The sequence below is a fragment of the Ursus americanus genome, chromosome 32 (assembly GCF_024610735.1).
Source record: "Ursus americanus isolate L20-20 chromosome 32, mUrsAme1.1.p, whole genome shotgun sequence".
NCBI lineage: Eukaryota > Metazoa > Chordata > Mammalia > Carnivora > Ursidae > Ursus > Ursus americanus.
In genome coordinates, this window is record NC_142158.1 from 33,478,343 (window position 1) to 33,495,369 (window position 17,027).

A 17,027-nucleotide genomic window follows, 5' to 3' on the forward strand; every position below is an offset into this window, starting at 1 on the left:
AAATCTGATGAGTCAAGAGAAGTCCAGACTAAGGACACCTATTTAAGATCAATCAGTATTCAAGAGAATTTTTGAACACGGTCAAGGAAAAGATCACTCAGGGAAATGACTAACATAGGGCAGAACGTAGTATTTAGATGTTCCAGAATCCCTCAAACTCAGTAAGTCTAAAATCAAGCTCAGCATCTTCAGAGAACTACTAAATTTCATTAATTCTAAGACACATATTTTTTTCAAATTTTAACGTTTCTGAAATTGGGATATAGACATGATGGTTTGTCATGGTTTAACTGGCAATATTGTTTCCCTTCTTAGTGGTACATAAAACAATGACACCTTAGAACTTCGGGTTTCTTAGATTTGATAAAATAAGGTAACTTCCTCCTAAACTTAATCCTCAAATTTAAATCCCTTACGTCACCAAGATCTTATTTTTTAGAATCTCTCTCTCCTTTATACATACGTACTTTCCCTTTCCCCTACTGCCACTCTAGTTTTCGGTTGTATCAACCTCGTGCAGGTGAACTACCCTCCTCGCTGGTCTCCCTGAACCGGTTTTTCCTATTCCAGATCATCAAGTACCAGAACCACAGATCAAACTTTCAAAACCGTCACTGTACTTATGCATCGCTCCCTCTCAAAAATTCGCTTCTTAGGATTGTGCCTAAGCAAACCCCAAGCTAGTCTGAAAGACTTCCACGATTTTGCCTGAACTGACCTTTACAGACACTGCTGTTTATCAGTGTGAGCCTTCTGCTCTAGGCCACCTCTTCCGTTCAAATGCTCTACCTTGTCTGTCACATTTAACCAGTCCTGCCCTCGGAATACACTCCATCCTGATGTCACTCAAGGTCAGGATTCACCTCAGGCTTCATAACCTCCAAGAAATCTCCCTCACTCCTTCTAAGCCATATCCTCTTCTGGAGTTCACAGCATGTGCTCACTTTCAACATGGTTGTACTTAACTTTTCATGGGAGTATGTTTTATTTCTGCAAGGATATTAAAAGGATCAAAAATGGAGACTATAGGGGCGCCTGGGTGGCTCAGTCATTAAGCGTCTGCCTTTGGCTCAGGGCGTGATCCCAGAGTCCTGGGATTGAGCCCCACATCAGGCTCATCCACTGGGAGCCTGCTTCTTCCTCTCCTGCTCCCCCTGCCTGTGTTCCCTCTCTCACTGGTTGTCTCTCTCTCTCTGTCAAATAAATAAATAAAATCTTAAAAAAAATGGGGACTATATTTTATATTTACACAGCATAACTTAGTGGTTCATTACACAGTCTAACTACACAGGTCTGCCTCTAAACTCTGCATCTTTCTGTGTGACGCTGGGCAAGTTACTTAACCTCTCTGTGATTCAGCTCCCTCATTTGTAAAATGGAGACAATAATGTACCTACTTCAAAAGGTTGTTGCAAGAATTAAATGATCATGTAGAACTGTTACTTATATATACAAGCACTTCATAATTGCTATTATTTTTATTAATAAGAATAATCACATAAATGTTGGAAATGTAACACAAGTTTAGCTATTACTATTATTTATAATTTTCATGTTCCTGGCACCTAAGATGATAATAAGTACATAACACATACTCAGTGCTGATTTGATGGAGGAAGGCAGGAAAGGTCTTAGCACGAGAAGAAGCTTTTTAGGAAAGTGTCTATTTCTGATATTCTAGGGAAGAGCTGAAGAAATCTGCCCAGGAATGGCAAAAATACCTATTTTGGCGCTACAAAGGCTCAACAATCTCAGGGGGAATTAAGAGAAGAAGAAGAGGAAGGAGAACTCTATGTTCTTAGACCCACACGTACCACATACACCTGCAACTCGAGTTTTACAGCTCATTTTGCAGCTGAGACTTTCAGATGAGGCAGAAAACTTCCTCGTGAGATTAGGATAAACAGGTACTCACTGAGCATGCCTCTGTAATTGAGGTCCATATCCCGGCTCTCCGATCGAACTTTAATAGCATCCAGAATGGCATCGGGAGACAACAGTCCTGAAGGCCTCACAACGTTCAGAAGTTCCGTGAGGCTCATCAGAGGCAAACGCACAGCCTGCATGATCTCAGCATGATTCTCCTTTGAATTGTGCTTACACCAATTTAACAAGGCTAGGAATATATCTTTCTCGGGAGCTGCAAATGAATCTCTTAATACGATGTTTAAAAGTGCTGTCTGAAAAGGACAAAAAAAAAAGAATTCCAGTCATTACAGAGCTCAGTCATGTGTATGATCAGTCAGCAAAACCTCACAGAACTGCGAGGATCCCTTATATCTCAACAACTCTCTTCGACCATCTTCTTTCTTTAATCTGTGCCACGTACTCTCTTGCCATCATGGCCCCGTGAAGCCACGGGCATCTTGTTCCACTACATCAAATGTCTAGTTTTCCCCACACAACTGCACCCATCGTCAATAAAACAAGAAGAAAAATGGCACCATGAGGAGCTGCCATTCCATGCAGGCTCTTCAGAGAGTTTACAAGGCAGTAAGACACAGCTGGCATTTAAAATTCGAAATCTTTTGTTCAACAGTATTATTGCACTCCCATATTTCTGGTTCTCAGACTTCCAGGCTGACCTCCAGCAACATTGGGGCAACCCTAAAAGACCCTGGCCTCCAAAAAATTAAGTAGGATAGTAAAAATCATAGTTTACACTCAGGCCAAAATAGGTAGCTTTTCAAATAGGTTTTCTCATCTGAAATATTCAGGTCCTTGGAGGAACATAAAAAGGGAAAGGAGAGACCAGGGTTCAGAGAAAGATTTGAGCAAAATAGTCTATTTTATTGAGCCGGCCAAAAAAAAAAAGCAGTGACTTAAAACATCAAATGACACCTCAGATCTCTTTAACGAATTCTCCTTTTCACAATAAGGAATTATTAGTTGCATCTCTCCGTTGGAGAGATACAACACCAAAAAATAGTATGCAACACCACAAAGGAATCTATCCGCCATCACCTGGAAAACACCCACCCTGCATAGAACCTATCAGAAGAGTCTTACAAAAGAAAACAAAAGCAATTGCCTCTCTCTTACACGATCTACAGTCTCAGTAGCCAGAGGCGGGTGGCTAGACAAACGACCTCTTCCAGACCTGATGGTTTTTATTTTTTTATTCTTAGTCTACGGCTCTCTTCCTACTGCACAGATCTCAATAACGCGATGCACGCCTGTAAAGTACTTGCAGACGACGACACACCTTAGAAAGGGAGAGGAAGCCTTCGCTTGAGAGCACCTCCTGAGCATTTCTGTCCATAAACATGCAGCACATGCAAGTTAACTTGGGAAGTGAGTAGAGGCTGGCAACATCAAAAGTCATGCAGACATTCTGAATGTTAAGTATGGTGCAGAGATACTCAGAGGTAGAATCCTCCAGCTCTGGAAATCCATATTTATGAGCCAGGCTCAAAAAGTCCAGCAACACCTCCTCCTTCTCATCTGTCAGCGTCGCCCGCCCGGTGTAGATGTATCTAAGCAGCATTGTGAATGCTTCTGCAGTGGTGTCCTGGAGAGGGATCTCTGCTTCGGGCTGAGATTCTCGCATCCCACCATACAGTAATGCTCTGCACGTCAGAGAAGAAATGCGTGAGGAAAACCTCAAATAAGATTTGCCACAATATTATGAAATCACAGTTATCAGCATTATGCAAACAGAAATTTGTTTAATGACACAAAGATTCAGGTGAAGAAATGCATAGTAATCATTGTAAATAGTTCTCTGAAGAAAGAGAAATGATTTATAAACTATTTTGGATTAATTCTATAAACAATTGGACTAATGAAATATCCTGAGAGCTCAAATATGTCATAAACATTCACTAAGTGGAAAGATCAAAGCGCTCTTTTGAAAGGAACAGCAAAATCCATACAAACATATTAAAGGTCAATAAGGCTGTTTAAAAAGTAAAACTCTGTAGGAAAAGATATAATCAGATAAAAACAATTATACCCAATCGGGTGCCATTCTCCCCTGCCAGACTGGCAGAAATTAAAAATCCTGTTAACTATTCAGTGCTACAAAAGCAAAGGAATAACAGGTTCTCTCGTGCACTGCTTCAAGCTTCTAAGCAGGTACCCCTCTAGGGAAAGTAATTTAAGTAACTTCTATTCAAATCTAAAATGGGCATACCTTCAACTCAGTAATCTCACTGTTAGGACTCAATTCTAGAGAAATACTACAGCAAAGTAAAGACACACGTATAAGAATACATAGCGAAACAACGGAGGGGAGCCTGGATGGATCAGCTGGTTAAGCGTCTGCCTTTGGCTCAGGTCATGATGGGACTGAGCCCTGCACTGCATCGGGCTCCTTGCTCAGCGGGGAGCCTGCTTCTCCCTCTCCCTGCTACTCCCCCTGTTTGTACGCGCTCGCTCTCTCTCTCTGACGAATAAGTAAATAAAATCTTAAAAAAAAGAAAAAAAAAGAATGGAAACACTGAAAAAAATCTTAAATGTCCATCAACAGAAACTTAATTTTAAAAACTGATACATACGTCTGTGCAGCTATTACAGAGATAAAGGAGATCAATGTATACAGTCTCAGAAAGATATCCAGGATATAGTACCTAAGTCAAGTTGCAGACCCAGATGTGCTGCACTGGAAAAAGTATATACCACATACTTATGTGTGTATGCACATAGGTATATATAGATATATCTATTTATATTGAGAAAAATCAGGGAAATTCATCTTACACTGTTAACAGAGGTTGTTTCTGGGGAATGGGATTAGATGGCTGGGAGGGAAGGACTTCCGTTTGTTACTTTATAAATTAAAAATAAAATTGGGGGGGGCGCCTGGGTGGCACAGCGGTTAAGCGTCTGCCTTCGGCTCAGGGCGTGATCCCGGCGTTACGAGATCGAGCCCCACATCAGGCTCTTCCGCTATGAGCCTGCTTCTTCCTCTCCCACTCCCCCTGCTTGTGTTCTCTCTCTCACTGGCTGTCTCTATCTCTGTCAAATAAATAAATAAAATCTTTAAAAAAAAATAAATAAATAAAATAAAATAAAATAAAATTGGGGATGGGATTATGGGTGATTTGACTTTTTTTTTCCCTGTCTTTTCAGTATTTTTGAGATTAAAAAAAATCCTATTATTGCTTATCTGCTCATCTAAAAAATGAAAACCAGGCAATCCAGTCAGGTAATGAATTTGAATTTCTACCTCCACTACTGTAGGAGGAATAATATGAACCAATTAAACCTCCAATCCATCAGGAAAGAAAGGAGGACAAGTGAGGAGTACAGAAAAAGAAGAGTAAAAGTGAGAAAGAAAATGTGTAAAAGTGAAAACAAGAGAATAAGAGGGCAAAAAGAGACTCCCCTGCTCCTACGATTCTCAGAGTAGGACTAGCATTTCAAAGGTACCCTCCATACCTGCTGGAATTCCTCCCACCCTCCTCCTGACCTTTGCATTCTTGCTCCCCTGGAGAAATAGATGAAACTGTTCAGGCAAAGATTCACAAATATTCTGAGCATATTTCTTCACTGGGTTATTCTGTGCCTAAAAACACCCTTGAAGGTTTTCATTAATCCAGAGAGCATCCCACCACGACCTTAAAATTACTGGATTAAAGAATTCTTTCCTAGGGAGATCTCACCAAGGCTTACTCCCACTGTAATGTGATCCACGGTATTTACCTGAATTCTCAATGCTTTAACAGTAGTTTTGATGAGGTTCCCTTGGACCACTAAACATGAACCCCCAACCTGTGAAAAATTCTTTCTGTACAGTTAGTCTGTTCTCATCTGGAAACTGATAGGCTCTATGACAACAATTAGTGAGGCTTCTCCAGACTTTCCTTTGCATATGAACAGTGTCAGCAATGAGAATCCAAGATAGCATCACCAATGACTCTGAGTTGAGCCTAGTGAGCCATCATATATTATAAGTGTTCAATATCCCCCAAGAGACACCAAGAACAAGTTCAATAAGTGAGGGGCGTATATTCCATTCACTCAATATATTTTCAAATTTCTTTTTTTTTTTTTTAAGATTTTATTTAATTATTTGAGAGAGAGAGACAGTGAGCACAAGCACGGGGAGGGGCAGAGGGAGAAGTAGAAGCAGGCTCCCTGTTGAGCAAGGAGCCCACTGAGGGACTTGATCCCAGGACCCTGGGATCAAGACCTGAGTCGAAGACAGACACTTAACCAACTGAGCCACCCAGGCGCCCTAATCTTCAAATTTCTAAAAGCATGTGAGTTTCTTTTAAGAATAAACTGATCATCTAAAAGATACCTACACACAGTTGTCTCAAATTATTTTTTGAAAGGGGGAGGGTGTATAATATTAACAAATATTAAACAGAAGGCTGAAAAGTTCTGACTATTAATAAGGAATGGTCTCTAAAACACTTTAACCATAATGAATGGACCAAAAGTAAGAAAAGGGAAACACAAAAGGCAAAGTGTACAGAGGACAGAGGCTGGTAAGGAATAACAACCAGACCATGGCAGGCTTCCGGGTCGAGCTAACCACTAGCAGGGGCCGTAGGAGAGGGCCAGGGAGAACTCTTAAAAGACTCCTCTCTTGGGGCGCCTGGGTGGCTCGGTCGTTAAGCGTCTGCCTTCGGCTCAGGGCGTGATCCTGGCGTTCTGGGATCAAGCCCCACGTCAGGCTCCTCCGCTATGAGCCTGCTTCTTCCTCTCCCACTCCCCCTGCCTGTGTTCCCTCTCTCACTGGCTGTCTCTCTCTCTCTGTCAAATAAATAAAGTCTTTAAAAAATAATAAAATAAAATTCTTTAAAAAAAAAAAAGACTCCTCTCTTTTCAAAGCTCCTGGCTTCATCTGCACTGGAACTTCACATGTGCAAGATGGGATATTGTAAAAGTGTTTGTACTAAAAGAGTTCTAGCTGTATAGTTAATATTTCCAAGAGCCTCACCTCACTACAATGTGTGTGATTCCAGATACTGTTTTGTTGACTTGCTTAATTCTGATTGTGAAAATCAGACTGTAGTTTTCACTAGAAGGTAAGTGAAATTTTCCCTAAGCCACTGGCATCTCAGTTTTTAGATATGAGTTTCCCAGGTCGGTCCATGATTTTATGGATACGGAATCTATGGATTTATCAAAGATAAATTATCATTCACTCAATAATTCAGTGATGATTCCCTTTTAACAAATATTACGTAAAATGTAGAATACTTAGAGCTTAGCTTAACGTTCACAACCCTGGATGGTAAAGGTTTGAGTGACGAACAATGGCTACGTGTAAGCAGGATTTTTTTTTACATTAGTACATAAAGACTTTGCTTAGTTTTAGTTATATATTTTCTTAGTTTTATTGAGTTCTATATAACTAAAACTAAGTCTCAGTAAATACTTAAATTCCCTTTAATTTGGGGTTGCCAAACTGCCTATCTCAGACATGGATCTGTTGGGTTACCTACAGGTCCTGGGCCTCAGTGGTCTGAAACTAAGAGGTATACTAGTTCATTAGCAAGTCCAGAGGTCGGTTCACCTACACAGCAAGAAGCCTAACTGCCAGTAAATCAGCTGAAGGCCCATCAGTTATCAGCTGTGAGCCGCAGGTGAGGGCCGCAAAGACTCAGCCTGAGAAATATTCTTGAGACCCTGAAAAAATGGTCGATGAGGGGCAGGGGAGCGCGAGAACCCTTCTCACCCTCTAATTTTCAGATGGCTCCTGAAGGAAAAGGTGATTTAAAAAAAAAAAACCTAACAAAAAGTCTACAAAGATGGAATTCTTGTAGAGGTTGAATTCAAAGATTGCAAGAATTTATTGTTATCCTTTGTTACATATTTTTCATGGAAGAGAAAAATACCAGTGTTTTCCACAAGTGACTTGAATCTTCAAAAAGTAATATACACTTACCGAAAATATTGGCACCTCGCTGCTAAAATTACCCTGTGGGCAGGAAAACGTTTCTTTTCCACAACAAATGTGACGTCGCCATATTCTTCCCCAATCAGCAAGGCACCAATATGTTCAGACAAAATGTGCACATGGTCAATTTCCCCCACTGCAGTGAAGGGGCGAAGAGGGTGGCTGTTGCTCATCTTGTAGAACAAGTGATAGTCGTTGATCTAGAATATAAAGAAGGGACAAGAATTAGTGCGGGAGGGAGATACACTTAGAAAATCACATACCATAAACATAGCTCAGTAAGAATTTAAAGTACTTTAAGGCAAATCACATGAGAGAGATTGCATCATTACTCACATCTTCATCAACCAATTCATTCTCGGAAGTAATTCAGCCTGACTCCATACCCCAGTCCCTTCAGTGTCTTATCACGATAGGAAAACAAAAATGCCAGGTCTTCCAACACAAACAGCAGCTGGAGCCATTATATTCTAGGAAACCGTGCCCAGTTACAGGTCCCCTCTCTCTGAGTACCTCGACAAAAGGAGAATCAACAACCAGAACTCCTCTTGTAGCACAGATCTATTTATCGAGATTGGGTATAACTAACTATACCGAGGACGAGAGTCATCCGGGCATAGACCTAGACCTAAATCACAAGCAGAATAAACTATATCATCAGATTCCAAATACCTTCAGAGGTTTTCATCCAAAAAGATCTTAAGTATTTTCTATAAAATTATAATCTTCACAAAAATAGCCTGACATTTATTAATGAAATCTTAACCCCCCTGAAAATAAAGAATAACCCTGATGTTTTTCTTAAGACTGTAACTTCCAGTTCCAATTCACAACTCTGCTGTGAGATTGCCTGTGCTTACCACAACATAATTACATTTATTCTCATTTATAGGCACTTCTTCGCTTTTGTATGCAATGCTTTTCTACAGATGTAACTAAAATTTGAAAGGCTAAAACTTGATTAACAGCTTTATATGTTAGAAAGGGGAATTATGTCCTTTGAAAGCTAAAAGTGTTTATATTCTTCAATCTCTCCAATATTTGCAGGTACTGTTTTTTCAGGGGTAAGGAACCCAGCAAGCGGGTAAGAGCCTTCACTGGCATTCAGGTGCCCCAGGTGAAGACGTGGCCAATTGCTCAGAGGTGTGCCAGCTACTCCTCTATTGCTACCCCTCTACTGCACCGGAGACCAGGGGAATTGAGACAGATGTGCCTTCTCCACTAGACCCCCACACCTTCTTGAATTCTCCACTTGGACTGGGATTAAAGGTTAAATCATTCTTAATCTTTAAACTTCCACATCTAGATCCATTATTATCAAGGTGTACAAAAAACGGTCTTCATCCCCAGAAACTGCAGTGAAAAAATCTTTGTGGGTGCAGGTTCCCCAGTTACTTGCTACTCCATGTCCACCCTATATAGAAAGAGCAATAGCAAGGACTGTGATATAGAGGGACATAGAGCATGAGCTAGGCAAAGAGACACCCACACCAGGTTAGAGGACAAGCTCCTGACCCCCTATAATAGAAGCGTCAAAGGGATAGCAACATACTCCCCTAACTGCCAAGGCAAATCCCTCTTCTTCAACTACAATCTCCACTTGAAAGCCTTAAAAACCGAATCGTCTCTAGTTACCTGTGATGAAAGACCAAATTCAACTTATTTAGGAGTACAAGCAAATAATGCATGATTCAATTGTTTAATGCATGATATAAAAGTCTAATACAGGAGTTGGCAAACTGTCTGCAAAGGGTCAGATAGTAAATATTTTAGGCTTTACAGGCTATATGGTCTCTGTATTGACCACTGGAGCCAAAAACAGCCACAGACAGTAAGTAAATGAATGAGCATGGCTATGTTCCAATAAAACGATCTACTGAAAAGGGACAGATTTAACCCTCAAGGCTATTGTTTGCCAAAACCTGCTCTAACGTGACCGAAGATTGGCTGTACTCTAGACAAAGGATCGGACTGTTTCTGGTTTTTGTTTTGCTTTCTGGCTGGGTTGCCCAACTGATGTCCAAAATAACATGGTCATTTCCTGTGTCAGCCATGCAATTCTGAAATCCACCGGTGCCTGACTTCAAAACCTCACTCTTCTTCAGCACAAACTCTCACATCACTATCCCATATTTCAGTGATGGTGCATGGCTCTAAACAAAACAGACTCTTTCCCTGTCTGAACAAATGCACTGCATATACCCAGTGAATATATTCTCTGGTATAATATTCACTTACAATTTTATCCAGGTCATAAGTGAGACAAAATGACTCTTGATGAGAAACAATTGATTTTTGGTTAACTAGCTCAAGGCAAATTTATAATTCTTCAACTGAGACATAATAAACATCAATACTATATAAATATCTACCTTAACAGGTTCTCCAGATCTGTACTTCCTAATACATACAACTTCATTTAGCTAAATTTACGTTTTAATCATGCTTTTCCAACTAAAGATGTAAAGTGAGTATTGCCAGGTATAGGAAACAGCCACTTACTATGGAATAAATACAGTTTTTATTGGCATATAGAAATAATTTTAATTAGACCAGTTACTGTCAATGAGCTTACACACACTGGATCACATGGGGAGCTTTAAAAAGGGAGGAGAAAAAGATGCTTGCATCCCACATCAGAAATTGTGATTTAGTTGGCCTGAAGTGATTTAACGAGCAGGCTGAAAAGCAGCCGCTGATTTAGACTGTTGTAGTCCCATACCTTACTCAGGTGCACAAATACACAAACTAAATACCCACTGAGAAAATTTGTTGAGGATTTGATTCCAATTTGAATCTTATTGCACAGAGGCAAATGGTGCCAACAAAATTACCAATGCTACAGCTCATAAGCAGAAAATCTTTGAAAATCTTTTTGCCCAATGCCATAGCTTAACTACAAAGTAATAGTTTCGGTCCACCCACCTGCATTTAAAAAAGCACGTTTTAGAAACACGCATCAATAAAGTTCATTTTTTAAACCTCCAACTTTAATTTGATAAAGTTGGAAAAAATGTTAAAGTTCACAGAGTACAACTGTTTATTGACTTGTTTCTTAAGCTTTAAAACTTATTCTGCCACTGTCAACATATGTGATCTTTGACAAATTTTCTAACTTCCATGAGATTGTTTCCACACCTGTAATGACATGGTTATAGATTTTTCTGAAGTCATATTTTATAACTCTGCCACTACCTTTCAATATCACTGTTTTGGCCTGACATATGAAATGAACTCTCGTGACTCAGCATATGATTGTACTCATGACTGATTTATTACAGCCAAAGAATACAAAGCAAAATTAGTAAAGTTTTTGAAAAAGCACATGGGGAAAAGTCTGAGAACCAGACATAAGCTGCCAAGGGTCCTCTCGCAGTGGAATTACATGGGATATGCTATATTCCCCCAGCAACAAGTTGTGACAAGACAGGTTAAATGTTGCCAGCCAGGAAGCTTGTTGGAGACTCAATGCCCTGGGCATTTATAATGGGCGCTGTTCCAATAGGTAGCCCCTGCCTGGCATGTATCCAAATTCCAGACTCCCAGAAGGAAAGTAGTGTTCAACATAAACCACAGTGTTGGCACAAACTGCTTAAGTGAGCCGCTCTATCAACTGATAGCAGGAACCCTTCTAAGCTCTAAGTTTCCATCTAGATGCCAGTCCAGGGCCAATCTTGCAAGCAGGACTTCTTAAAGATAGCAGTTCAGTCCTGCTATGTTAGCCATTTTCTGTATAGTTCTAGAAACAATTAGAGGGTCTAACAATGTTAGCAAAAGCACTGAAAATGAGTTTAAAAGCCTATCTGATGTATTTATTTAATCTTTGGTTTAGAGAGGAATACCAAGAAAATAGCCTACCCTACCTGCCCAGATGTATTCCTGACCCCTGACCTCCCATTATGCCAGATCCAAATAATTTTAGGGACGGGTTTCTTCCAAATTTCAAGGATGGATAATTTCAATGTTATTTAAACAGTTACTGTGCGTGTGGGAAGAGTTTTCTGCTATTTCTTATAAAGCCAATTTAACCCTGACAGGAAGCTGCCCACACCCACACATGCAAAAACCAGCTAAATAACAAAAACCCAATGTAAAATATTGGAAAACAGAATTAAGCAGAAGAATTATGGCAGAGTGGGTCAATTCCAAGAAGGACAGATGAATATTAGGAAAAATAAGTCATTGAATTAAAACGTCAAAGTTGTGGAACAAATCATAAAATCATAATATAATTAGCTCAATAAAAGCTAAAATATTTTTTAAAAGATTTTTTGAAGATTTTACTTATTTGAGAGAGAGAGTGCGCGTGAGACAGAGCGTGAGCAGGGGAGAGGGGCAGAGGCAGAGGGAGCAGCAGACTACCCACTGAGCAGGGGGCCTGATGCAGGTCTCGATCCCAGGATCCTGGGATCATGACCTGAGCCAAAGGCAGCCACTTAACTGACTGAGCCACCCAGGCACCCCACTAAAATATCTTTTTAAACAATCACTACTAAGTTTATTTTTAAAAAGTTCTAACTGAATAGGAATAAAAGGATCCTTCCTTATTAGGATACTAATACTTCCTTAACCTGATACATACATATACATACACACATAGCCTAACGGTAACTGATATAAGCATTTGGTTAATAATAAAACACTAGAAACATTCCTAGAAAGTTCAGAAATAAGAGAAGGATCTCTACCCTTATCACTATTAACATTTTTCAGAAACAAAAGACAATGCAATTAATTGAGCCAAGTTAAAGGTAAATGGATTAGAAAACAAAGAGACAAAATAATCACTATTTGCAGATAATCTGATTGCCCATATGACAAATCAATGAGAATCAACTGAAAAAAATATGAGAGAAAATAAAGCAGGTTCACCAAGGTGATCTCATAAAATTATTGTATGAAAATATACAGTATCCTTCCATGCCAAAAACCAACAACTAGAAAATACAAAGATTTGTAATTTATAATTGAAAAACACATCCAATACTTAAGAATAAACTCATGGAACAGGTCAAGGAAATTACCAAAGTCCATCGAAGAATTTAAGAGACATAAACGAGACATACACTGTTTGGACACAGAAAAATCCATTGTTTAAAGAGATCAATCATCCCTAAATCACCCTATGAAAAAAGCATATTTGATATTTTATTGTACTTTTAAATGTTTTGAAACTTCAAAATTCAAGAAAATATTCTTGGTAGGGTTAACAGTTAAAAAACAATAATTTGACAAATGGGCACACATTAAAAATTGAGAATGAGAGGTGAGATTTTTATATTTATCAAGAGGTGTTTTAAGTTGAGAAACACAGTTCTAATTAATACAGGAATTAAAAGTAATCCTGATCACAATCACAACAGAGTTTTTAAATTAAACTGGGATAAAGGGGTTCATCTGGAAGAATAAATATGTAATTTGGTACATATTCTGGAAAAAAAAAAAAGAACAATGGGTGGGGTCAGCTTAGTGGATGAGAAAGCAAATCATAAATTAGAGCAATGAGAACAATGTCATACTAGAGAGACAGATCATTGGAATATATTAGTTGAGGAAAAAACCCAAGTACTACACATAGGAATGCACTATATATACAAAAATACAGCATTTCAATTCAGTGGGGGGAAATATGGAATTTTTTTCAATAAAAGATGTTGGCTAGCCATTTTTTAAAAAGTAACCTGGATATTCACACAAGAACACAGAATTAAATACATAAGGATGGCAACCTCAGCACTTTCTGTAACAATTAAAAATTGGAAAAAAAACTTAAATGCCCATTTAAAGGTAACTGGATAAATAAATAATGGTAAATTTATTTGGTGGAATATTATATAATGATTTAAAAGGAATAAATTTAGATACTATTGATATTGAAAAAATCTAAAATGTATGTATTTACATGGAAAAAGTGTATTACATGGAAAAATGCAAAATATAGTAAAATGTTATTTTGTTAAATAAATTTTCAAAAAGCAAACATCAAATTGTTAACAAGGATTAACCCAAAGGATCAGGGTTGTGGGAGAATATTATGTAGTGCACTACATATGTTTGTAATGTTTAAACTTTTACAAGAGTGTTTTATTTATAATAAAATTTATACAAATATTTTAATAACTTTGGCCACTAAAATTACAAAATAAATTAGTTTGTGTATGAGACAGCAAGTGCTTTAATTTGCTACAACCAGTAGTACCTGATTTAGTGACTAAGAACAGTAAGCAGAGGGACTATATATCATCTCCACCGACGAAAATTAATTAACAACTTGAAGACAAGGACAAAAAGTTCATTACAAGAAGACAGGCATTAAACTAGGCAGGAATGAGTATCAGACACTTGGATAGCGTGGCCTACTAGGACACCCTATCTGACGCACCGTGACTAAAGATCTTCACCTTCAAGATCTTCAGTATGATTTTTTCTAGACTTAAGGCGCATTTTTTCCAGAGGCAAACACAGTGCTCTGAGATTTGCTCCTGTTGACAGCCCACGTCTAAATTTGCTGACGTTCACAGGATAGGGCAAGGGTAATCTATTCACTCAAGCTGTTCCTTCAAGGTGGGAGGAAGGAGAACAGGAGGCAGAGATAACAAGGACCTACTGGAGGGGAGGGCAAGAATACCACCATCAGGAAATGGTGCCATTCATGAGAGCATTTGGTATCATTAGTTGAGGGTTCTGGGACTTCCTATGGATTTATTTACCAGGGATGGCGGTATAGAAACTACATTCTTTCATGGCTGGGTAACTTTCATGGGTTCAAATGCATTTTTTTTAAAAATTGACTAAAGCAGCAGAACTAAAATTCCCAGGGTTACTATTTACTATGCAATAAGAAACCCACACCCATTTGTTCTAACCAAAATAATTAACAATGTCCATCAATAAAGTGAGAGCACCATATGTAGTTTATACTGTTGTAATGTTATAATTACCTCTTATGGAGTCTGAAAAAACCAAGTCAACCTAAATATCAATTTCTTTACTTAAAGCTCTCTTCTGGCAGAACTGTTTACAAACTATTCTTTAAGAAGGGCTTTCCACATTTTTTAAAGTTTATTCTCCAGAATGTAATCAGGAAACAGACAAAGAGCAAAGTTCCACCCGGTGGAGATGCCAATGAGTCCTTGAATGCTGTATAAATCTCCCCTGGGAAGCCCTCTCTGCCCCGCCTATTTCCTGACTGAAAGGCCTTTATGGGTAAAAAGACCTTCTGCTCTTTAATTGCAAAATATAAATGATCTTTCTCTTGAGGAAAGCGATGGCATTTACAAGCATATGGTTTAGCAATTTCTTTCTGCTCTTGGTACCCATGTGGTGTGTAATTTGAAGTAGTATTCCTTAAACTTTAAATTAATATCGCCTGGGGAGATAAAGGATATCCTGTCTGCATCTTAAGCACTCTCAAAAAATCACATTCTACTTTCTCATGGGAAGGATACCTCACTTCTTTTGATATATACTCTACCCCTGTCATCCAAAAGCCTCAATAAACAGGTGTACATGACCATACTGGTAGGTGTAACCTTGATTCTGATATTTTGCAAATCTACTTCTAAACCTTGCAGAGAAGTTCTGTCACGGGGCAGTAAAGGACCCCAGTGAGAAACATGACTGTGGTTCACAGGCATTTTCTGGCTTCAGGATTCCCCAAATGTCTTTCTGTGGGAAAGATGAAATGATTTCTAACATCCAGTCCTGTTCTAAATTCTTGTCAGTCTTATGATTTTGTATGTTTGTAAATAAATAAATGTTTATAGATATGCACAGCTTGGAACACTTTTAAAGAACTGTAATCTTAACAAAAGCATTTGACAAGATTATTTTATTGAGAGTGTATATAACTCCATTTACCAATTACCACATTGATTCTCCACTTCTTTGTCAAAGGACAAACTAGTTTCTGAATCTGTATGTAATTCATCCAATAAAAGATTTACTGAGAAAAATATTTATTGAGCTCTCTTCTATGATACAGGCCCAGCGTTAGGTGATAGAAACACCAAAAGTTAATAAAAAAGATAAAGTTGCTACCTCTGAAGAACTCAATGTCTACTGAGAAAGCTAGGACTAGATGACAAATAATGCCAATTCCAGAACTAGCAAGCCATAATTTTATGATCAAGCCATAATTTTATGATTTTTTGGAAAGTAAAACACGTTATCTTCTGTAAGTACCATACTAAAACAACCACAGCTATGCTGAACAGATTATTAAATAAACAGGAACTCAGAAAATTATGTTATACTCTTCTATCAGAATAAAAGTTAATATTCAAACAATTGGCTACTTGTTCTCCAAAATGGGATGCACACATCCCAAAGAGAGTACAATACAAACCACAGTAATTTCGTAAGAAAACCTTAACACTTCTTTTGACATGTATTTTTTTAAAAGATTTTATTTGTCAGAGACAGAGAGAGCACAAGCAGGGGGACCAGCAGGCAGACGGAGAAGGAGAAGCCAGCGGCCCACAGTTCAGGGAGCCCAATGCGGGGCTCGATCCCAGGACGCTGGGATCATAACCTGAGCCAAAGGCAGACACTTAACCAACTGAGCCACCCAGCTGCTCTGACATGTATTTTTAACCTAGAAAAATGAGGGAAAAAATTAAGCTTCAGCAATCTTAGTATGTGGATGGACCTGGCCTCCTCTCGTGATCTGCATTGTCAAAAACAGTCACTTGTCTCGTAAGACAAATAAGTGTCTAGGGAATTCCACAGACAGGGCTCGTGTTCTCATTTGTTCAAGGACATATTAGGTTTACCTGTGCCTGCTTATATGAATTTTCCAAATGTTATCTGGTTTTAATTAAATTATTGCTCACAAGAAGACAAGTGGACTAAAAAAGGTTCCTGCAAGGAAACCAGTGATTGAAGATAATGTAATATCGCCAAAACAAGGAAACAAGTAAATAGCCATTATGATAACTCTACTCCTAGTAATCAGATTTTATAAGAAGGTGACCCCTGCCAATAAGTCCTGGAAATTATATGCATACTACAGTGAATATAGACAAAAATACTGTATTACGATTATCAAACCAGCTAAAAGATTAGAATTTAATTATTGCAACTACTAAAAAGAAATGCTAATTATGTAACATGATAAAGGTGGTAATAATGGCTACAATGGCAATAATATTACAATATATAAATGTATTAA

At 38.5% G+C, this 17,027-nt stretch overlaps 1 protein-coding gene across 6 annotated transcripts in view; it reads right to left on the reverse strand.

Moving 5' to 3' along the window:
- The window catches only part of BTBD9 (BTB domain containing 9), a 407,526-nt gene that overhangs the window by 360,669 nt on the left and 29,830 nt on the right, over positions 1–17,027 (reverse strand). For all 6 annotated transcript variants that reach the window (XM_045786315.2, XM_045786316.2, XM_045786314.2 and 3 more), the window contains exons 2-4: positions 7,844–8,055; positions 3,206–3,569; positions 1,916–2,180 (exon numbers count right to left, since the gene is read on the reverse strand). In XM_045786315.2, the coding sequence (XP_045642271.1) occupies positions 1,916–2,180; positions 3,206–3,569; positions 7,844–8,028 (814 nt within the window). In that variant the 5' untranslated portion in view covers positions 8,029–8,055. The remainder of the gene's footprint in view (positions 1–1,915; positions 2,181–3,205; positions 3,570–7,843; positions 8,056–17,027) is intronic.